The sequence below is a fragment of the Rhea americana genome, unplaced genomic scaffold, assembly GCF_003343005.1.
Source record: "Rhea americana isolate MKP2758 unplaced genomic scaffold, rheAme1 scaffold_361, whole genome shotgun sequence".
Taxonomy (NCBI): Eukaryota; Metazoa; Chordata; class Aves; order Rheiformes; family Rheidae; genus Rhea; species Rhea americana.
The window spans coordinates 74,116-95,794 of record NW_028186492.1 but is presented as its reverse complement, the minus strand read 5'-3'; the positions used below and the strand labels follow the sequence as shown (position 1 = coordinate 95,794).

The window sequence follows — 21,679 nt, the reverse complement described above, 5'->3', positions numbered from 1 at the left end:
CACTAGAAGTAGTTAGTCTCTAGAATCATGATGCTGGGTGCTAGGCTCTTATTTCAGCAAAAGCTCTATACAAGGAAACCAAGGGAGGCCTGGTAGCAGAAAGCAACAGAGTTCTTCTCCCAGGACATGTACATGCCTTACTGCAGTCTTCTTTCATTGGCCTCATGAATCTATCTCCTAGGCTCCAAGATAGATCATCTTGCTGAAGCACCCACTTTCTCTGGTTAACAGTCAACTCCAAGCTCTGCTTGGGTGGCAGGTAAATGCAGGCACCTGGTTCTGTGCCAGAACCAGGCACAGTGTCTTCTGTGTCTTTAGAGGCAATGACCCACAGCTAATTTAGTAGACTTCAAAAGCACCTGTGGGTACCAAGCAGGAAGCTTTCTATACACCAGAATTAGAACCCTAATTAAAAGCTGTTCCAGCCCAACAGGTCCAAAGCCAGAAGTGGCTGTCCAAGGGATCAGCAGGGTGTTTTTGTAGAAGTTTAATTTACAAATCAAATCAACGTGCTACAGAAGAGCACAAGCTAGCTCAGGACATCTCATGCTGGGACAACACAATGACTTCGCTGTCTCACTTCACTACAAGGCAGTGTCACTCCTGCCCATAGACCCCAGCACTCCACCTATTCCAAAGTYACCCCAAGAGGAAAGCTGCTAGCCAGGAACAGTTGGCAGGGGAATGGATGTGACTAAATCAGTGGCAAGGGTTCACTGTATCAATGAGGATTCAAACTCAAGATTAAAATCCTGCTTTAACTCAGCCTCTGGGAAGCTGAGGGCAAAGCTCTATCACTGCAGGACTTGTGAGTAAGGGCCCATCTGGATCACTGGGCGTTTCTGAAATATTAAATGTCAGACTGAGTTTAAACAAAGCACTGTATTCAGCAAGATGCTTTTGTGCCCCTCATTGCATGCATCATTTTTAAGATGATTATGATTCTTTACATTCCAGTTTATCAGGGGCAGCCAGGCTCCTATCTAGGATACAGTCTTGCTTAGGGATCTTTTCATGGAAAAGCAGCACTATTTAAAGAACCAGTATATTTTTCTTTAAAGAAAGAGCGAAGTATTTAGCCAAAACTTCCTACAGTTAGTGGCAGAACTAATTGGAAAAGCATTTAGAGTCAGCTCTGTGGCCAGTCATTGCCCAGGGCAAATTAGACTGCTAAGACTAGCCACCTGAATTGCTCTACACTGTGCTCCCTAGACACCAAGGAGGGCACCTAAGTCTGCATGCTCTGTGTCTTTTCATCCCCACACCTTGAGCAGAGCACAACTAGACAACACCATTTTACTCAAACAGGTGTACTCTGCTAGAAAGGGCATGTGATGCCTGACTGGCTTGACCACATGCAGAACAGAAAAAAGTTCACGTGTGACAATTCATCCATGTTAATACAGAAGCAYTGGCTGCATGGGTCCATTAGAGACCCACTGGTACTTTCTGCTGCAATGTTTTGGCTGTGTTTTGGCTCAGTCTGCCTGTCTGATTCCCCCACTGCCCACTCCGCCTTGTGTCATGCAGCAATAGCTGCCCTAATCTCCCCGTGGGGAGCACCAAGCCCTGCCTCATGCTGTCCCCAAGGTGGCTGCACTGTAGATTCTCAACCATCRGTAAAGAGCTCAGAAATATTAGGGTAACACCAGGAAACTGCTTTCTGGGAACAAGGCAGTCCTGGCTGTTACAGCAACAGTTTGAACAAGACAAGCAGATGGTTATACCCACAAGGCCCGCACACAGGTGGCTTTCTCCCTCCCCAGCCTCCTCCTGGTCTCCTGCGTTCAAAGCTGTAGGAGCAAATTGCTTCTGCTCATTAGCATTTGACAAATAACCACAGAAGGAAAACAAGTCCCCTGCAGGAAATGAATGAGCTCAGGCCTTTATTGCCATCTAACTGCACCAAACAAGCATGTCATCAATTTTCCGTACTCTATGCACAATTTCTCCCCTTCTGAGAAGGGTGAGCAATCTTGCCCTTTGGGCGGGTTCAGAGGGACCAAGTCGAAGCAGAGCTACAAGAAGGAATGAGCTGAAAGCTGCAAGATATGAGCAGAGGTGGCAGGCAGCAATTCCTGAGCCCCTGGGAGCAGATGGACATGTCAGGCCGGCTTTGTGGGAGCAACATGATCCTACCTAGGCTTCACAAACACCAGCTGCAAGCAAGAGCACTGAGAGCACTAGTCCTTGGGAATAAGTAAATTAAAGAGCTGAGAGGACTTCAGACAGCCTGGTTAGCTCAGATTCTGCCTGGAAGCAGGCATAGGACCCAACTATTAGTTACAGCACTGGGGCAGCATTAACTGCTTCTATCATACAGGTTCCTTAAGACCAAAGCCACAAGCATTTGAGCAGACCCTTGCCCTATTTCCTATTGGCTGGCATGAGGTCTTGGCCAGAGATTTGGAAGAGGATAGGAAGAAAGTTACTGATCTCCACAGTACCAGTCCTTTCCAAAGCCCCTGTGCTCAGGATAGTCTTATTATTGCTAGGCACCTTTGCACTAAGTGAATCACAGGAGGAAACACACCAGGCCCCATTCTGGGACCAGGGAACATTACTGTGAAATTTAACATTTTCCTTCAAAAACGACGATTGATTATTATTGGGACCAAATGGATCTCATGTGCCACTCCAAAGGGGAAGAAGTATATGTAAGATCTTTGCACACAGCCAGAGATCCTTGGACAACTTGGACTTTCCTGCTTGTTTCAATCACAGTAGAAGCACACAAGGTCTTTAGTGGAAATCAGAGCACAAGAGTCCAGCAGAAGTGGGGAGTTTTTTCCTGTGAGTTTTCTGTAAACACAACCATTTCAGGTAGGACTGAGTTGGTAATACTCACTGACAAGCAGAAAAGATGATTATCTTCAAATACAAGCAGAAGGTACACTGCTTATGAGTACAAACTTAAATGGGCTCACACTTTCATAAACTCCTACACACACATAGTTAGTGTTAATAAGTGGTTGGGTAGTTAAGGTTTTAATAAGCAGTCAGCAGGGCGTTTAAGAAAGCAGTTGTAACCAGGAATGAAGTAGGTATGGGCTGATGTGGAAGCTTTGGGAACAGCTGGTACAGACTACTGAAAAGAAATCAAGCACTAATCAAGAACAACTGGAGTGTGATCAAGCCAAACCAATGTAGTTTTTTCTTTAAAATAATTATTTCAATCAAAATCACATTAAATCTTTTGTTATTAGAATTAAGAAAATGAATGCACCCTTAAAGTAATTCATCCAAGACAAGCACTCAGGTTCATTTGGGCTACRTCCTCCCTTTCTTTTGAATAGCTTGAAATTTCTTTGCAGATTTCTAAATAGTAAAATCTCATCCCCCGAACTGTGGCTCTGTGTGCCACCTATACCACAAAGAGCAGCTGCTCAGCTTTGGCACTGTGGTATCTACTACACTGATCACAGCAACACCAGAGGCAGAAGTTTTGTCAAGACACCTGCAATGCTAGATTGCCCATGGCCCAAGCACCAGGAACCAGCCCTTCGCAGTTCATCCTCCTGCCCATTGCCAGCTTCTCCCAGCAAGGAGGCTTTAGGAAGGGAAATCTTTCTGCACTTTAGACATCTTTCAGCCCTTCATACTTTCAGCCAGGCTCTCCACTCTGAGTTCTCAGACCAAGTCATAGACATCAGAAGGGAATCCAGGAGTTGTGATTCTGGAAGGAGAAATCTCAGTAGACACTTACAGGCCCCAGTACAAACTTGAGCCACAGAGTATGTCACCGGTACCCTCAACCAAACAGCCCAAGAGCTAAGGATGTCAGCAGTTAGCCTCAGCACCAGGGGTAGCAAGAGGGGCCTTGTGGGACATTTCCACTGCGGTTGTGGACACCAGACCACAGAGGCTGTGGCTTGAAGGCTGAGCAAGCTRTAGTTAGGGAGCACTTGGGAATAACTTCTACTCTGTAACCCYTTGCAAGCTGTAAGATCCCTGGCAGCAGCCCTGGCTCATGCCTATTACCACTGTACCTCCACCTGTAACAAGGGAACAAGCCCCAATCACCAGCTGCCTCCTCTGCCCCAGCTTTGTCTCACTGCAGCCTTATCTGCTGCTTTCTGCCATCCCTGTCTGCACCCACCACTGTCCTCACTTCCAAACTCTGCCTGTACCCCCTTTCCCACAACGTCTCCATCATCCAACTCAGCCTCCTCTCAAACCAGCTGCCCCTCCATGGGCACCTGCAGAGCCCCAACTGCCTCTGCCTAGAAAGTCCAGTAAGTAACTCCTTGCCCAAGGAGTTTGAGATAACCTTGGGCAAGATGCTTTACCAAAGCTCTGAAAAGACAGAGCTGTAAACAGCATAATTAGACACATTTATTCTTCCCCCAGCTACCGCAACGGGCCTAGGCAGCAGACCAGACAGGAAGCACTCAGAAAGATGTCTTTCCTTCCTGCAAGGCTACCACCATCACCCAAGCAGCACTTCCTGTCCACCAGCTACCCCAGGCCCCAAGCTGCACCCATGCCCACCAACAGCACTCCCAGCCCAGGCCCCAGGGTTCTCCCTCCTGCAGCCAAGCACTGAGCAGGCATCAGCCACACAGGCACTGGCCTGGGCACCAGACTCCCAGGGCCTTATTCAGCCTCCCTAGCTCTCATGGCCCAGCACTAACCCCAAAATACTTCTGCCACAGCCAGTGGATCAATCTGCAGCCCTAGAACTCCCAGTCTCCACCACCACCACCCAGGCAGCCCCTCCCCCCCACCATCCACCCATTTGAGAGCATCACCCAGGTAGGRCATGGAGGCACCAAGCTACCTTAAAGGGGCAGTCCAGGCAGCCAGGGCTGCATTAGGAGGGGTTGGGGCTACCATGATAATGATACAGAAAATAAGAGTATTAGGAGGATGCTAAAATTTGCCAGCGCTTCCTCCTSTTTCATTGGTACAGCCTGCTGGATCTCATGGATTGCCATGACTATAGCACAAAGTGGATTTGCTGTTGCAAGAAATTACAAAATCACACCAGTTCCTTACATTTCTTGTCTGATCTAAATAAAAGCAAGTGGCCAGCTATATATAGTTCTAATTGACTGACATCTCAATAGCTTCCTGCCTGGCTTTCGTGTATGTTATGGTGCGTGGTTTCCGACTGTGCTTTTTACGTGGGTGATGCTTTTCTTTGGTGCATCATAACACTGACTTGCAAATGTGACCCCTATCGCCTCATTTCACAGGCTATTCTCATTGCTGCAGCCTAAGGGCTAGAGATTTAGCAGGTGCTGGAAAAATCAGGTCCTGCTATTTGAAATTAATGGTAGGGGAGGGCTCCTTGCACAGCTTCTTGCAGACTCTAGTTTGCTATGTTCATAACAGCAGTCCACGAGTCCAGTTCTCTCTCGTCTACATTTTACAATGAGGAAAAACAATGTTGTATGAGGTGTGTGTGAGTCTGTTGTGTTATGACTGTTCAGGTCCACCCAGAGCCAGTGCTAAGGAACAGAATTTAATTCCACAAGGTATACTTTGCAGTAAGAGCTTAGCTATGCCCTGAAGACCCTGGGCTGGAATAGTGGCAACAGAAACAGCCACAGTTGCAAAAGGACAGACTTTTTTGTTTGTTTGTTTGTTTTTTGGGTTTTTTTTAAAGTGAGAGCATTAAAAGTGCTATAGATTATCATGCTGCAGTGCACAAACCTCCTCTCAGTGTTCAGGAGAAGACTTTCCTTCATGGTAGGGGACTTCAGAGATTTCTTTGAGAGCAATAAATAGGGTTCATTTGTGGCACTGAGGCTTTGCATGAGATTGGTGGCATGATCTGAACCAGCCTTCCGATCCCTGAGTTCTGTTTCTTACCTCTATGAGGGTTTCCTCACTATTCTTGGAGAAGACAACCAGTCTGTAACAAAATGACCCGTGAAGCAACTGGAAACTTTGTGGAAGCTCTCAGTGGTTGYCAGTGTCTTTCTGCCATCTCATTTTCACTGACTGCATGTTTTTTCAGATGTGTTCCATTTATAGTGATGTTTTAGTCCTGGGCTTTCCAGAAAAGGGAATCAAACAGCATCCTAACACCTAAACACTGTTTCACCYAGGTAGCTAGTGGAAATTAGCAGCATATGAGGAGGCAGAAAGCCCTCCACCCTCCAGTGCCCTGCGCACTCAGCATTTCCTCTTCCTTGTCTCATGAGCTTCACTCATGAGCCTGACTCTGCACTCAAAATCAGGAGCTGAAATCCTTGCCCTTCACATCCTTCAACCACTTCCCTGGACRTGCCCCATCCAGGGACTAGGGACTGGGCTGAGGCCTGGTAGACCTGACAGTCCTCCGATCTCAGAAGCTGAACCTCAGGGATGCATCTGCCCAAMGTTTGGGTTTTTTGATGCTTGATGCATAACTAAAGGAGCACTGAGGATATTGTTAGGATGCTGCCTTTGGTTCCAAGCATGACTTCAGCTACTGTCTGAGCTAGCTAGCTAGGTATTCTATTTGCTGTCTGTGTTCTAGCCTGGCAGGTCTGCCAAGAGCCCACTCTGCTTCATTTCATGAATTTGATTTAAGGGGCTTCACAGTTCAGGGTTATTTGTACTGTGCCTGAAACAGTTCACTCTAGTCCTGTACCCAAGTTGCAAACACCACTGATGGCTTCCTGTTGTGGTTTCCTGCTTTAGTAAAATGCCTCCTCCACTGAGTCTGCTTTCCCTTCCTGTTCTCATCACGAGGTCATTTTGGGGCTTAATGAAGACAACAAATAAATAGGTAGAAAGAGCATGATTACTTTAAGTCCAACTCCTCACAGGTCTTCGCTGTTGTACTTTAGGCAGAGCAGGSTATGTGCAACTGGTTTCTCCTGAGCAATTTCTTCTTAACTCGTATCCTGTATCTAGTAATACCCAGCACATATTCAGTCAACCTTTTCCTAGAGCCAGTGCGCCCAGAAGCTAACAGGCAGTAACCCTATATTTAATGCTATTTAGCAGACTAAGGCAAGATGGTTTACAACACAAAGCAGGCCTGACCCTCAGCCAAGGGACAGGTCCAGCCCATACCGAAGAGAATAGGCCRGTTCTGAAAGAGTGCAGCAAGACCAGTTGATCAGGCAGTGGCTTTTTCCACTGTGTTTAGAAATGATGGCTACATTGGGAAGAATCAGGGCAAATATCCAGAGAATTGGCCACAGATCTGGATTTCCTTTACTTGTGGCTGATGTGTTTGCAGGAAATGCAAAGGGAGACAAATATGCAGCTCTTATTGGGATCAACATCTGAATGAGACCCTCCAAACCTGGTAATGTTTCCATTAATCACCGGAAATTAGCTTCAGTTTGTGGGTGGGATTTTAAATGATTTGATACAAAACCTATAGCTTTTTGGCAGAAGGGACTCTGCAATGACTCAGTCAACAAAGTGTCATCTCTCATTGGATTCCTACTGAGAACTGGTACTGCAGCAGCAAGGTGGTAGGTTCCTTTCTGTTTTCAGACTGTTGTGAATCTAGGGACTGCACTAACATTTACACATTTCAGCTTGGCAAAAATAGTGGGATTTCACTCACTTTGCAATGACTGATGGCCAACTGAGTTCTGGCTTTCTCTGGAATATATGTGGACACAGAAATAGGAATAAGAGTATTGGCCAAACTCATAAACCAGAATCAGTTATTGTGGAAGAAAATTCATAGAATTATCAAGAGACAATTAGAGAAAGGTTCTTCCACATTCCTGTCAGCTAGTGGTTAATGTCTGCCTAGGAGCAATTGGCTTTATCCTTTAACTCCTTTTGTGTTTGGTGCAATTGCGTATTTAAATGTTTTTCAGACATTTAATGTCTGTCTAACATCCTAATCTTAATCCATCTAGGATTTGGCCTTAGCAGGCTCTCATGGCAAAACTAATTATTCAGAGAAGAAAAGAATTTCCTTTTATTGTGAGCACAACTGGAGATAAAATGGTAGGAAATCAAAGCTAAAGAACTTCAGGATGGATTTAAGAAGCATATTTTTAGTAGTGAAGGTAATTAACCATTGGAACAATTCACTGTGGGGTTTTGTGGATTCCTTATTGCTTTATCTTTAAATCAATATCAGGTGGCTTTCTGAATATGCTTTCTGGCTCATTTCAGGGCCCAATACAGTAATTTCTATGTGAGATTCTCTGGCCAGGAATATGCACACATCCTTTGCATCTCTCTATGTGATATTTGAATTTACCCTACAGATAGGCAGTTGAGGGCTGAAGAACTTCTAGACAGATACTTTTGAATTTCAGAAGAGTTAATTTGAATCTCTCTGCAACACTATGTTTCAGGGAAAAACTTTGCTTCTCTTTCCCAGGTCCAGCACCCATAGCACGTGAGCCGACCCAAGCAGTACTAGTAAGCGTGCAGAGATGCCCGATGCTGCAGCTCACCTGCCCTTTTACTATGGCAGCATTGCAAGATCAGAAGCTGAGGAGTACCTCAAGCTGGCAGGCATGTCAGATGGCCTGTTCCTGCTGCGGCAATGCCTGCGCAATCTGGGGGGGTACGTCCTCTCCATGGTCTGCAATCTGCAATTTTATCACTACTCCATCGAGCGCCAGATGAATGGTACYTATGCAATCGCAGGGGGCAAGGCACACTGTGGTCCAGAGGAGCTCTGTGAGTTCTACTCAAAGGATGCTGATGGACTCTGCTGCACCCTCCGCAAACCTTGCAATAGGCCCAGTGGTGTGGAGCCCCAGCCTGGTGTCTTTGACAGCATGAGGGACAACATGGTGCGCGAATATGTCCGGCAGACATGGAGACTAGAGGTACTGGCCACTGCCAATGCTGATGTGGGACTGTGCAAGGAGTACTCCCTGGTGGCTTACTGCAGCTTGCCTCTCTGATCTCCTCTGTCTCTATTTTCCTCCTCTTATACTAAATCATGATCTTTTTATTAGTAGAGCAAGGTCCTTCTACCTAGGCTGCTGAGATTTAGAGGAATCTTAAACCTCTCTCTCTCTCTTTTTTTTTTTTAGTTTCATCTTCAGAAATAGGTCTAAACATCTTCCTAAGCCTTCAGATTCGTTTTCTTAACGATTAGTGCTGTGTCTGCTCCGCAGGGCATTAGAGATCATGGCAGACTTTGCAAGGGCATTTCCTCTTGTGCCATTTGCTCCTGTGCAGCTCACTGGACAGGCACCTGTAGTTAGAYCGTTGCTCTCCGCATAAGGTGTCTATGCCTCCATTATGCTGTGTTGGAAGTACAAAGAAAACAGACTCAAACTCTTGCTCAAGTTTTCCTCACTGTTTGAAGTCAGTAGAGGTTTTGACTATGAGACTGAGGTACTAGATCAGGCTTGATATTTAAATTTAAAAATAGCTATAGAAATCTCTACTCTTGGTTGTACACTGATGTAGTGTACAAAAAATGATAAAGAAAAACTCCGTAAATGGTCACATTGGCAGCCACATAATTAATTTCCTTCTACTGACTGTCACTTCAGCAGTAGCTACTCAGTCATGTCCATGCTTCTTTCAGAAGGATGGCTCATGCAGGCTTCTTATGGATCCTCTCCGGGAAAGATCTCTAAGTTTGGTCTATTTTAGACCAAAGGTGCCTGACAAAATGAGATCTTCTATGGGTTGTCTCAATGAAAACAGATTTGTGAATGCTGGTAGATAATGTAAAGGACATTGCCATCTACTGGCAAATGAAAAAATGCCACTGTTTGTTAGATGTGTGGGGCTAGTAAAGTTAATCTTGGGTATTCCATGTGATTTCCAGATTACACTGCTCTTGACAGGTTCTAGTGTATGAGGATAGAGAGCAGCCCAGAGGGCAGCAGCATCAGAATGGGGTCCTCCTTTCCCACGAATGCAAGGCTGAAAGACATCCCTCAGTCGTGACATTGATATCCCCCATATGAACATGATGATTTTTCTCTTCCCTCACTATCAAGTCAATGGTCTCCAGATGCATTAAGGGATGAGACCAATTTAGAGAAGTGAATAATTCTGGTTTTCAGCAGAATAGAATTCAAGCCACTATTGCAATAGGCATGATTAAAGTCACAGGCAGTTCAGTTATGAGATCTCCTAAGCTTCCTGTGCCATCTGTCATAAAGAATGCAAAATATATAATATTGAAGCCATGCAACAACCACAGCAGAGCTACAGAAGGTCTCATTTCTAATGCTCTTCTAGGGGGATGCACTCGAGCAGGCCATTATAAGTCAGGCTCCACAGGTGGAGAAACTCATCGCCACCACTGCACATGAGAGGATGCCCTGGTATCATGGTAACATTGCTCGTGATGAAGCTGAACGGAGGCTCTACTCTGGAGCACARCCTGATGGGAAATTCCTGTGAGTATGCAAAACCTTGGGAGATGCCACGATCCCTGTGCTTGCTACCATTTCCTCAGCTCCACTACCTTCTAGTTTTGTTTCATGTGACAGTTCTTAAGAGGCTTAGCTGGATATTGTCAGACTGTGGTTACAGATCTTTCAAAGAGAGGGTCTGACACCGCAAACCTATTATTACCCAATGCCTGGTCTCCAAGAGRAGACCATGAGAATATTGATTCTCATATTTAGGTGTTTGTATTAAGGATCCTTCTTAACGCACAGGTTGATATGAGATACAGTGTTCAATGTAAGAAGACATTTCACACTGAAATGGGGACACTGTATGGCCAGGCAAACACAGGAGAAAGCATTTACTCTGCTAGAGTAGGGACTCTATGCATGCATCTTTGAAGAGGTGAGACCACCCTTAATTATCTCCTGAATGAGTTAGGGAAAAAAAGAATTAGCTGGAGTGGATGGGGGAGAGGAGCAAGAGTATGTAAGTGAATGGTGATCATCGTCAATCTAGGCAGACGAGTATCAGGAAAGTGGCAGTTCTAACAGTGAGATCCAGGGACACCTTAGGAAGTGCCCAGTGACTTGCCATTCTTCAGCCACAGTAACTTGGAGGAAAAACCTAGAACTGCTTTTAACAGTTCTCCTTCTTATCAGGCTGAGAGAAAGGAAGGAAAACGGCACTTATGCTCTCTCCCTTGTCTATGGCAAAACCGTGTATCACTATCGCATAGACCAGGACAAATCCGGCAAGTACTCCATCCCGGAGGGAACCAAGTTTGACACACTCTGGCAGGTAATGTACTGTGGGATTGTGACTCCACTGGTGTCCTAATAAGACACTTTTCCTTCGGTATAGCTGCCCGTGCCTTGGGGGACAGGAAAGTGTATCTGAAGCTTTAAAGAGTTTAAGATCATACATGTACAGTTTAACTCTTTCCAGAAAACCTTATAACCCACGGATATGGCTATCTATCAGCTCACCTCATTGCATGCATTTCTATGCAACAACATGCACTCCTAGCTATGTAGATCTAAGTCTAGGATATCGTAGCTGCTCTGAAATAGCACTGGCCTTACTACTGCCTTCAGGCCTAACCTGAAGCCTAGCCTTGTGTCTTTCCAAGGAAACAAGAGAATCAATGCTCTCCTTTCTTAGCTTTAATTCAGGATGCTTGAGATGGTCATATTAATTACACCTGCACCCCATCAGCAAATATCACACATGCAGCTGTAGCACAGTCCCATGTAACTTTGGACTTCTGCCTGCAGTGAGTCCTGATGAAATTGTTTATCTCAATCTGTCCTTCCTGTGCATCCCCAACACTGCTTCTGGACCTGAAAACTGTTGTCTGTGGACTGCAACTTCATTTTTCAAGTGATTGACTTCTGTGCATAGACTAGGGGAGGCCAAAAGTCTTGAGCCAACTGCCAAAGTCTTTACAAGACTGAAGATCTAAGTCCCACAAGACACATCCTATCACTCCAGAGGGTCAGGGGCTTTGGGGAAATGCTCAGAGGCAGAATATGGCTGTAATTTCCCAGCAGTCCCTCCACCCCAGTAAATGATGAGGCAGGATTTTGCGGGAATGTGATTTGGCAACATCAACCTCAGCAACCCCAGCTGGCTCCCACAGCCAAAGGTTCAAAACCCTTGTACAAGCAGAGCCCTACAGCCAGCACACAGGGCCCAGCAGCTCCTGGAATGGCTTGTGAATCATGTGCCCCTCTGGTCGGTCCTGCTCTGTTAGAGTCTCTCCCACGGCATGCACCATGGTCATTTCTCTCTCAGAGCTGCTACAGAGAACGTGTACCAGTGCAGCCTCCTGGAGGGCGATAACTCTGTTTTGCTAAATTTTGCRAACTCACAGGACTGTTTCCACTCTGAATTGAATGAAAACAAAGACTTTGGGGCATTTTTTTTGAAAGTGAAACAGTGCCAGGCATCTAATTTCAGATGAAATCTGAGAGCACAAGGGAGGGAAAGAGAAAGACTCTGGAGTCTGATGCCTAGGGGCTGGTGTGGTAGTCTCCAGCCAGAGTCAAGTCCCTGCTGTGCTTGAATCAGAGGGAGCTGCAGTGAAAAACTGCCCTGGATTCAAGAGCTAGCCCTGGGATTCCTCCAGGAAAGTAAAAAGCTTCTCTACCAGGCTTTATTGAACACAACATGTCTTTAAAACCTTTCTGGAAGTGACAACAATAAAATTGCACTGGAAATATCCTCACTAGCTCTATTACTGGGGATTTTTCTTTTGTCCTTCTTTGGTTTTTATTTAATATCCCAAATTCTTCCCAGCTTTGGCAGATATCGAGGTATGTAAACAGTTGTTCTAGGAGAGCTCTGTGTGAATAGATAGGAGAGGAGAGAAGGGAATATTTGAGGTCCTGTCTGCCATAAAGCTGAGAGAAAACATTACCATAAGCCACAAATGTTGCTTGCAAAAAAGAGATGATTTTCTTCTTTCAATAATCTCCTTTTTCTGTGATACCTTTCCCAGCTGGTGGAGTACTTAAAACTCAAACCAGATGGACTGATATTCTACCTGAAGGAAAGCTGCTCCAACCCCAATATGCCAGGTGAGCTGACATTTGTGAATGACATCTGTGGCCTTGGTTTAATGCCTGAATGGGGTCAATTTGAGCTGTAACAACACAAATTTCCTTTGCTGTATCCAATCTTCTTGCTCAAATCTGGCAGTGAAGGATCCACAATCAGCAGGAATAGTGGGGTCTCGGTTCTTCTGACAGCCTGGCAAATCATCGCTTAATGGTGACTGCTGAAAATGGCCACTCTCAAGGCCTGGCTTAGGGTGGCCAAAAGACAGCAACAGAGCTGGTAATAAATGCTGCACAGTGACTAGGGATGTCTGGGGCCAAATACACGGCTTCTAAAAATGAATTGTTTTTCAGACAGCAGGAACCAAAGAATCCTACTGGGTCTCTCAGGCTGAACACCTAAAACCATGTGCTGCTTTGGTTCTGGCCAAAGTGCCACAGATTTCTCTTTAGTGCCTGCCTATGGACCCCAAGGGCTCAGCTAGTCCCTGCTTTGTGACCATCAGAGAATTCAGGGCCCTCCAGTATGCCTGCACTTTGTTGAAGGCCAGTCTGGCAATAATGTCCATATCCATGCACTTTTCCACACCTTTTAAAGGTGTGGTTAAAGTGGTAAAAAGGGCATTTGTGTAGGTGGGACTCAGACCCCAGTATTCACACAATTTTCAAGGACTAATGCTCTGATCCTACTTGGGGCATAGGCAAACAACTAACAACGTCTCTCTCCTGATTCACAGCTTCTGCAGCACCAGTTCCACCAACCCACCCCTCCGTGAGCGTAAGTTTTGGGGAGGGTTCTTTTTATTGGTATCTCAGTGGTTTAATGTTATTACATTTCAAGCTTGCTGACCCAGCTCTGCCCTTCTTTAAAAGACAAAAACTTGACTGGAATATCTTAAGGACAGCTACAACCTTGTACCCTTTCCTGTTTGGATGGGGATGAGGAGTAGCTAGGCACAGCTACCATCAGAGCTGAAAACAGATTCCATTCATATTGTGCTCCTTGCAACATGTAGACCTGTCCTTGGCGAGCCCTCTCCTCCCTGCCATCCTTTCCAGGCTGAAGCTAGGAAGAGTTGGTTGGATTCTGGGAACACTCAGCCTTGCTGCTGGTTGCTGGCTGCTGGCCAGGTCTTTGTGCTCCCTCTGTGTCCCTGGCCTCTGGGTATGTCYGCACTCAGTCACCACTCTGAGTGCAAAGCAGTGTTGAAACTAGCTAATTTGAGCTCAACAAGAAGCCCATCCCTGAGCCGAGTAGGGGCTAAATCAAGGCCATTATCCATCTTTTCAGAGAGCTTTCACAATCTGTGATGGGCTCCCATGTTGTGGTGACTCTGCTGCAAGCAGCACTGAAGTTCAAAGCTGTGCTGGATAAATCTGTACCATATTGCAGTCACAGCCTTGTGACTGTCTGTTTTGGGCTCCATGACAGTGGACAGTGTGTCTGTGTTTGCTCACAGAGGCCACTCTTAACTGTGGGTGGGCAGGCAGGTCTGCCATCTGCAAGCTGAGTGGCTTTCCTTTGCTCATGATCTCAAAATGAGCTGCAGAAACTTGGACCAGGGTGACCCTAGCTGCTGCAGGAGATTTTAGGRTGGGGGAAGGAGAGGAGGAACAGGGCAAATGCAGTCATGTGTGCATGCCCTCAGTGCTTGGCTATATACACAGCACTCACCACTTCACTCTGCACTGTCTGTAGACCAAGTTACAGAAGGCCAGTGGTGCACTCAGGGTCCACAGCAGTGAATCCCTCCTCGGTCAGATCCTTGCTATGGAGCTGCAGTACGAGTACATGCTAGGCCTAGAAGAGAAAAATCAGCTCAATACCACCCTGATGTCTTGTGCTTACCTCAGGGTCTGCAAAGGCAATTAGAGGAAGTAACCAGCTGGGACTCTGGATGCAGAGGGTCCCAGTCTCTTTCCTCCCCCATTCCAAAYTGAACAGTCATTTCCCTTGTATTCCATTGGCTGCACTAAACATTTTATCCCTGTTTCTTTTCCAGAGGCAGCTTGGGACTCTTAACGCAGATGGATACACACCAGAGCCTATAGGTGAGCATCTCTGAAAGCCTTCTAACAGTTCAGGTTAGGGGTGATCACCATCAGCCAAGCTGTAAGACAGGACACAGGGATGATGCAGAAGCCATGGGGGCTGGCTGACATATATCCTTATTACCTTCTGGCCAAAAAGCTGTGCTGCAAAGCTTTTTTCCTACAAAGGCACCCAGGAGCATCCTGTTTCACAGGATGCTGAGCCAGCTAGACTGTTTGGAGGCACTCTGCACCCAGTAAATTGAGTTCTGTTCCATTCCCAACCTTCCATCCTGCCTACAAACCCAATTAAATACACAGTGTATTCAACTACATTTCAGTGAAATCATGCTTGCGCTCAGCTCCTGCAGGGCCAGGACATGTGGAGTGAGAGTGCTCATACACTCTTTCCATCATGAATCCCCCAGCTGAAAATAGGAGAGGCCACAGGCTGCAAAAGGAAGGGAGATGCCCAGGAGGGAGGCTTGAATGCTAAAGTATGAATGAGAATTGGTCAAGAGATTAGAGGTCTTCCCAATCAGTGGGGAGGAGAGGTACGGGGGGAGGGTATATCACTTAGCTATAAATAACTGTATCTTTTGGGAAGGTGCAGGAAAGTCACGTCTGCTACCAATGGATACCAGCGTTTATGAGAGCCCTTACAGTGACCCTGAGGAACTGAAGGATAAGAAACTCTTCCTGAAAAGGGACCACCTGATGATCGATGAAGTGGAACTAGGGGCAGGAAACTTTGGCTGTGTCAAGAAAGGAGTTTACAAAATGAGAAAGTGAGTGATGCCTTACAGGATGCAGAGGAAGAGGGTGTTTCAGGCTGAACTTAGAGGTGTCCCCAGCCATCCTGTTTCTAGCAAGACAGACTCTAGAGTGATAATGGGGCAGAAGCATAAAAGAGATATTGGAAAGTCAACAGCAGCTTTCCACTGACTTTCAGTGACAACCCCACAGCACTCGGGGTATTTTCTGCACTGCATGTTTTATGGCATCATACTGCCATTTCTGGAGGCATTTGCTGGACTCAGAAGAGCAAGTCCATGCTTCTGAGGTCATCTCGATCCACATCAGGCAAAGGAGAAAGACTGAGATGTGTGATATTTGGCTCTATCACTAGCTTTCTGTGAGACCACAAGGCCACTTTGTGCTTCAATTTTCCCCTCGTAAAATGGCAAGGATGATGCTGGTCTTAGTGTGTGACATGCCTTGAGAACTATAGATGGGCAAATTCTAGCCTAAATCAATAAGAGTGAGGAAATAGGATTTCCTTATTTTTCTGGGTGTTCCTTCTTCTCTTTAGTCTTCTAGTAGGTCTAGGATAACTGGGAGGTGCAGGTCATTACCAACATAGACTAATGAGATTGCAGCTAAGAGAAAAAACAGTATCAGAGAGAGGTGGTTTCCATTCCTGGCTGTGCGATATGGTTCAAGCTGTTCATTAATTCATCCTATGTGTGTTCCTCTTGCCCCCTGCGCAGGAAGCAGATTGATGTGGCCATCAAGGTCCTGAAGAGCAACAACGAGAAAACAGTGAAAGATGAAATGATGAAGGAAGCCCAGATCATGCACCAGCTAGACAACCCCTATATTGTCCGCATGATTGGGGTCTGTGAGGCRGAATCCCTGATGCTTGTGATGGAGATGGCTTCTGGAGGGCCACTGAATAAATTCTTGGCTTCCAAGAAGTGAGTAGTGAAAAAAACACGGCTGGCTAATTCTCTGTGCTTTTCATCATACTCTCTGCTGTCAAGGGAGCCTGACTTTGTAGCTAGGGAGAGGCTAATAACAGCAAAAGGGGATTTCTTTTCATGTGAATTAATAGGGACTGTTGCTTCTGGAGCAGAGATGCCCATGTTCATTCTTTCTTACAGTGAGAAAGCTCAGAGGGGACTGTGGTGTGTAGAGTAATGACAGGTCCTTGCTGTCCAATGGTTTTATTACTGCATTGTCCTTCTGTCCTCCCCAGAGATGAGATTGCAGTCAGCAATGTGGTGGAGCTGATGCATCAAGTATCCATGGGGATGAAATACTTGGAGGAAAAAAACTTTGTCCACAGGGACCTGGCAGCCAGAAATGTCCTGCTGGTCAACCAGCATTATGCCAAGATCAGTGATTTTGGACTCTCCAAGGCTCTTGGTGCTGATGACAGCTATTACAAGGTAAGTGTAACACAGCAAAGAATCCAAGAGAGGGAGCCCTTCTAGCATAGGGTTGAGATCCCCAGAGACAGAAGGCCTAGGCTGTTCCCAGGAGCCCTGATGCATGACTGCATCATATTCTGACCATCTTCACTGTTCTGACATTAAAAGCGGCTTTGCAAAACTCCAGCAGAACAAGGAGGCAAGGAGGGAGTTAAAACAACCACAGAGGCAGTGAGGGGGGACGCAATGCACTGGAATGACATGAGAGAGGAGACCAGAGAGGAGTGAGAGCAGAGAGCTGAGAAGAAAAGTCAATTCTGAATGAATCAGGGTTGATCCTTCTGGTAGTGTGCACATTAGACAGGGCTGAGCTGCCCCCAGGGGGGCACACTGGGTGCTGGAAGAGAAGTGTGGGTACCACAGGAGGGCACCCTTCACCCAGGGATGGCCAAACTGGAACTGCCTAAGACAGCGTGCTCTGGGCCCTGGGCAGGGGATGTGTTCCTGCTGTGGGTTCTGCTGGCAGAGCTCCAGCCAGCTCTGCTCCCAGAAGAGCTCCTGTTCTCAGTGCTCAGCGGTAATGCACACAGGCCTATTTCTAATTTCAGTGGGCTGAAGCTGCAATGCCCAAGAGCTGGGAATGCCTTGAAGCAGCTGTGTAGGAGGCAGGTCAGTGCTGCAGTGGCTCTGCTGGTTGCTCCACTGGCCTTGGGCTGCACACTGAGGATAGGAGGGGTTCCAGCTAAATACAGTTGTTGACTTATGGAGGAAAGCTGCCATTTGGATCTAGTTCTGAAGCCAAGAGCCACAAAATGTGTCCCAGCATCCCATAAATGTTCACTGACAGTTGGAGAAAAGGATGTGCTTCATCTGAGACGTGCACAGAAAATAGTTTAGGGTACTTCTGTTATCCATTCCAACAGACATGCAGATCCCCTTGTCTCTGATCTCAGGGAGGATTTTATCCCCTTGCCATGTTCACTTGAAGATCCAGTTCCTTACAGTAAGATACAGGCAGTGCCCTTACCTAGTATCTCAGCTTTGAAATTACGATGTATTTAATGCCCAGTCTGGATTCAGGTCCAGATTCAAACAGTCCAGATTTGGTGTTTGAAAGCAGCTCAGGTTGGATTGAGATCCAGCCCCTGTCTGACACACAAGTTATTTCATTATAAGGCTCTGGTTATTAGTTCTTTGTACTGATTTTTGCCTGTTATTCTCGCTCAGTACTGAGTGATAGCATTTGATTCAAGCATTCAGCAAAGTAGATTTTAACAGAGCACACTGTTGTGTCACCATCTGTCTCAAGATGAAAACATTCTTCCCTGCTTTGCCACAGGCCAGGACAGCAGGAAAGTGGCCCTTGAAATGGTATGCCCCAGAGTGCATCCTCTAYCACAAGTTCTCCAGCAAAAGTGATGTATGGAGTTATGGTGTGACCATGTGGGAGGCCTTCAGTTATGGGCAGAAACCATATAAGGTAAGGCACAACTGGACATGAGATCTAAGCAGTGCAACAGCCTTCTGCAAGTTAATCACTGTGCCCAACTTGGTGCCTGTCTCTTATGTGCTGGGAAAACACAGCCCATGGCCCCATAGTGCTAATGGGGTCACTGGCAGATGGAGCAATACAACCAATATCTGGGCCATGAATATTAGGAAGTACATTTATTCAGAGCAAAAACAAGGTGGCCAGCAGCTAGCAATACAGACTGGGCTGGGAAGTAGCTTATTGAGTTTTTCGCCCTTCTGATACAGTTAGTGAACTCAGGCTGAATTTCTGGCATAGTCTGAGGAAAAAATATGCTTGTAGTTAGAGCAATCCACCACAGGTGGATGCCTTACTGCAGACTCCCACTCTCAGATGGGCTGATATGCATTGAAACTGCAATTTCTTGCTCCTTGAGTGGGCCTCTGACCRCTATTGGACAGAGGTGAAAGGAAACCTACTTGCATTTTATGAAAGAAGATACTTAAACTGCTTGGATCCTGTGGCTCTGTGTTCATTTCAGGGAGAAGAAACAGAAAAACAACAAAGACAAAAACCCCCAAACTCATTTCGGTATGAATCAAAGTAGATCTTTTATTCGATCCTTCCACTCGCTGAGCAGAAAAGTCTATCACTCAGCCACTGCTCTGCTCAGGCTTGRGAGAGTTGAGATGGCCACAAGGCAAGACACTGCTGCAGGGTACCTGGGTTAAAAACATGGTATGCCTATATGGGGTGTGCTGCGCATAGCTTCAAAGCACTACCCTATGCTCTGCTCAGTGCCTGTTAGAAGGCTGGTCTAATCTGCCTCCTCTGACCCTCTTGCCACTCCAATGACCATTAAAACGTTTTCCACCTTGATCCTCCCCTAGAAAATGAAAGGCCCTGAGGTCATCAGTTTCATAGAGCAAGGCAAGCGCATGGACTGCCCCACGGACTGCCCGGCAGAGATGTATGCCCTCATGCAGCAGTGCTGGATCTACAGGTAGGATTTTCCCCAGCTCACCTCTCTGCTGAGTGGCAGGTCCATCAGGTTGCAATATAAAGTTAATGGTATCTCCTGCTCTGCTCTCATTCACCAGTCCTGATGAATGACACACTTATTTCTTTAATATCATTGCCCTCCTTTTGCCTGCAGCAACGAGGGAGTATGTCAGAGCCTCTCTTCCTTTGCCCCTCTCTATCCCAGGAAAAGTCTCAGCTCCCCATCTGAGCCCTGATACAACTGGGCAGCTGCTCTGTCCTAGGCTCATCTGTGCTTGGTATCTTCTCCCGTGGGTCCCAGCCACTTTTGTCCTTTCTGCTGTCTCTATTTGTTCATTTTTCTCCTTGCAGATGGGAAGAACGTCCAGGGTTTCTTTCTGTGGAAAACACAATCCGCTCCTATTACTACAGTATTGCTACCAAGACAGAAAATGGATCAGAGACAGAGGACAAGTCAAAAGCAGCTCTTCACTGAGCTTTCTTCTCTGCTGCTCAACATGTACTCTGCTGGACTTTTTGAATGGGACATGGAAAGGCTCTTTGCAAATTTTTGCTTTAATCTCTTGTGCCAGTTTTGTTTCTCAAGTAGTCCCAAAAATAAGAACTTGGGTCTGCCACAACAGACAAGAGAACTCAAACATAACTTGTGTCTCCACATATGAAAAGCCAGCAATGATTTACATCCCTGGCCTGACCCACACACAGGACAGTGCAGAACAGCATTGTAGTTCATTCTTACCCACCTCAGAAAACTCATCCCAGGACCTCAGTGCTTAATGCCTATCAGGCTTACTAAGGATGAACTGTGTTGGCTCCAGAAGACCTGGATTTCTCCAGATTCCTTAAAAAACAAATTTCCCCGAAGAAGCTACCAACTATGCATTTTGGGTGAGGTTTGCACGTGGTGGGATACAGGAGAAGGAGCCACCACATCCCCTTCCCCTCCACTCTAGGGCAGGAAGGAGCTGGTGTGTTGCTTGCTGCCAGCAGAGATGGAGAGGAATGCTGGGGAAGAGCTTCAGTATGCCACTGCTTTGTCCTTCTCCCACTCTGCCAGCTGCAGCATTTGCACCCCTGGGCACTGCATGTGTGCCTGTGTAGCACAGGGCACAGTGTATGCCACCTCTGCACTGCCACTGCTCTCCAAGGTGATTATGGTTCCTGAAACAACAAAACCCTGAGGCCAGGAACCGTTCATTACTCATCTCCTGGATCCCCACTGCTCCCTCTGTGCTATTTAAATGAGTGTTTTGCTTCCAAAGCCTGAAAATCAACCACCCTATAAATAAACTATTCTATTTTTTTAATCATACATATGGCTTAGACTATTGAACTACCACAAATATTTGCCACTGCTTTAAGCCAAATAGAAATTATTGTAGTTTTCCCATCGTAAGCGAGGATTTCCCTCCTTGATGGTCTCCACACCCCTCTGGAGTCACCAATTAGGTCACCCTTGGACTGACCTCCCTCCAGAACTGGAGCTCTCCTGCAGCTAACGACATATACTGCTGCCTAGGATTGAGGAAAAGCAGCTCAGTCAAGTACACTGTGTAAACCTACCTATCRAGGCTTAATTTCCCTTCAAAGGACTTTGATTTCTAATGGGATGGCTATCAGCATGTTGCAGAAATGAGACCATTTGAGGATGCTTCATGGTGCAATAGAGAAGTTAATCCTTGGAGCCTTGCAAGGAAGCAATGAAAACAGGAAAGGAAAAAAAAGCACCTCCCTTTTCATTTAATTCTAGCACTGTATGTAGGAAGATTGACACTTCCTGCCTGCTCACCTAACTGGGGTGACTAGTCTAGCAGGTGAGAAATGCTGTGTAACCACAGCCCCTTYTCCAGGACGCTGTAGGTATACACTGAACTCTACCAGTAACCTTGCTGGTACCGTGGTGGMATCCCCCTTCAGGAGTGGACAGCTTGGTAGTGTAGCGACACAAGCAGAGAGGCAGAGTAAATGCTGTCAGTGTTCAAGGGTCATATTACAACACCCAGGGATGTTTCACTAGTGCTTTCACCATTTGATCTGGGCCATTTGATCTATGCCCCAGTTACCTCATCACTGGAGGAGGACCACAATACTGATTCCCCATTGGAACATAGTGTGCGCTCTGCAGGCTTCATCCCATCAACATGTGCAAAGGTTTTTGAGCACCTTGGATAAGCAATATA

The 21,679-nt window shown here is 46.3% G+C and overlaps 1 protein-coding gene across 1 annotated transcript in view; it reads left to right on the top strand.

The window, feature by feature from the left end:
* ZAP70 (zeta chain of T cell receptor associated protein kinase 70) overlaps nt 1-19,987 on the top strand; it is a 30,011-nt gene extending 10,024 nt beyond the window's left edge. Inside the window, exons 2-13 of the mRNA XM_085312361.1 lie at nt 8,294-8,750; nt 10,129-10,289; nt 10,944-11,082; nt 12,785-12,863; nt 13,580-13,620; nt 14,846-14,894; nt 15,481-15,661; nt 16,364-16,570; nt 16,852-17,044; nt 18,366-18,506; nt 19,388-19,500; nt 19,851-19,987. Coding sequence (XP_085168487.1) covers nt 8,349-8,750; nt 10,129-10,289; nt 10,944-11,082; nt 12,785-12,863; nt 13,580-13,620; nt 14,846-14,894; nt 15,481-15,661; nt 16,364-16,570; nt 16,852-17,044; nt 18,366-18,506; nt 19,388-19,500; nt 19,851-19,974 — 1,830 coding nt within the window. The 5' untranslated portion in view covers nt 8,294-8,348 and the 3' untranslated portion in view covers nt 19,975-19,987. The remainder of the gene's footprint in view (nt 1-8,293; nt 8,751-10,128; nt 10,290-10,943; nt 11,083-12,784; nt 12,864-13,579; nt 13,621-14,845; nt 14,895-15,480; nt 15,662-16,363; nt 16,571-16,851; nt 17,045-18,365; nt 18,507-19,387; nt 19,501-19,850) is intronic.
* Nucleotides 19,988-21,679: the final 1,692 nt, after the last annotated feature.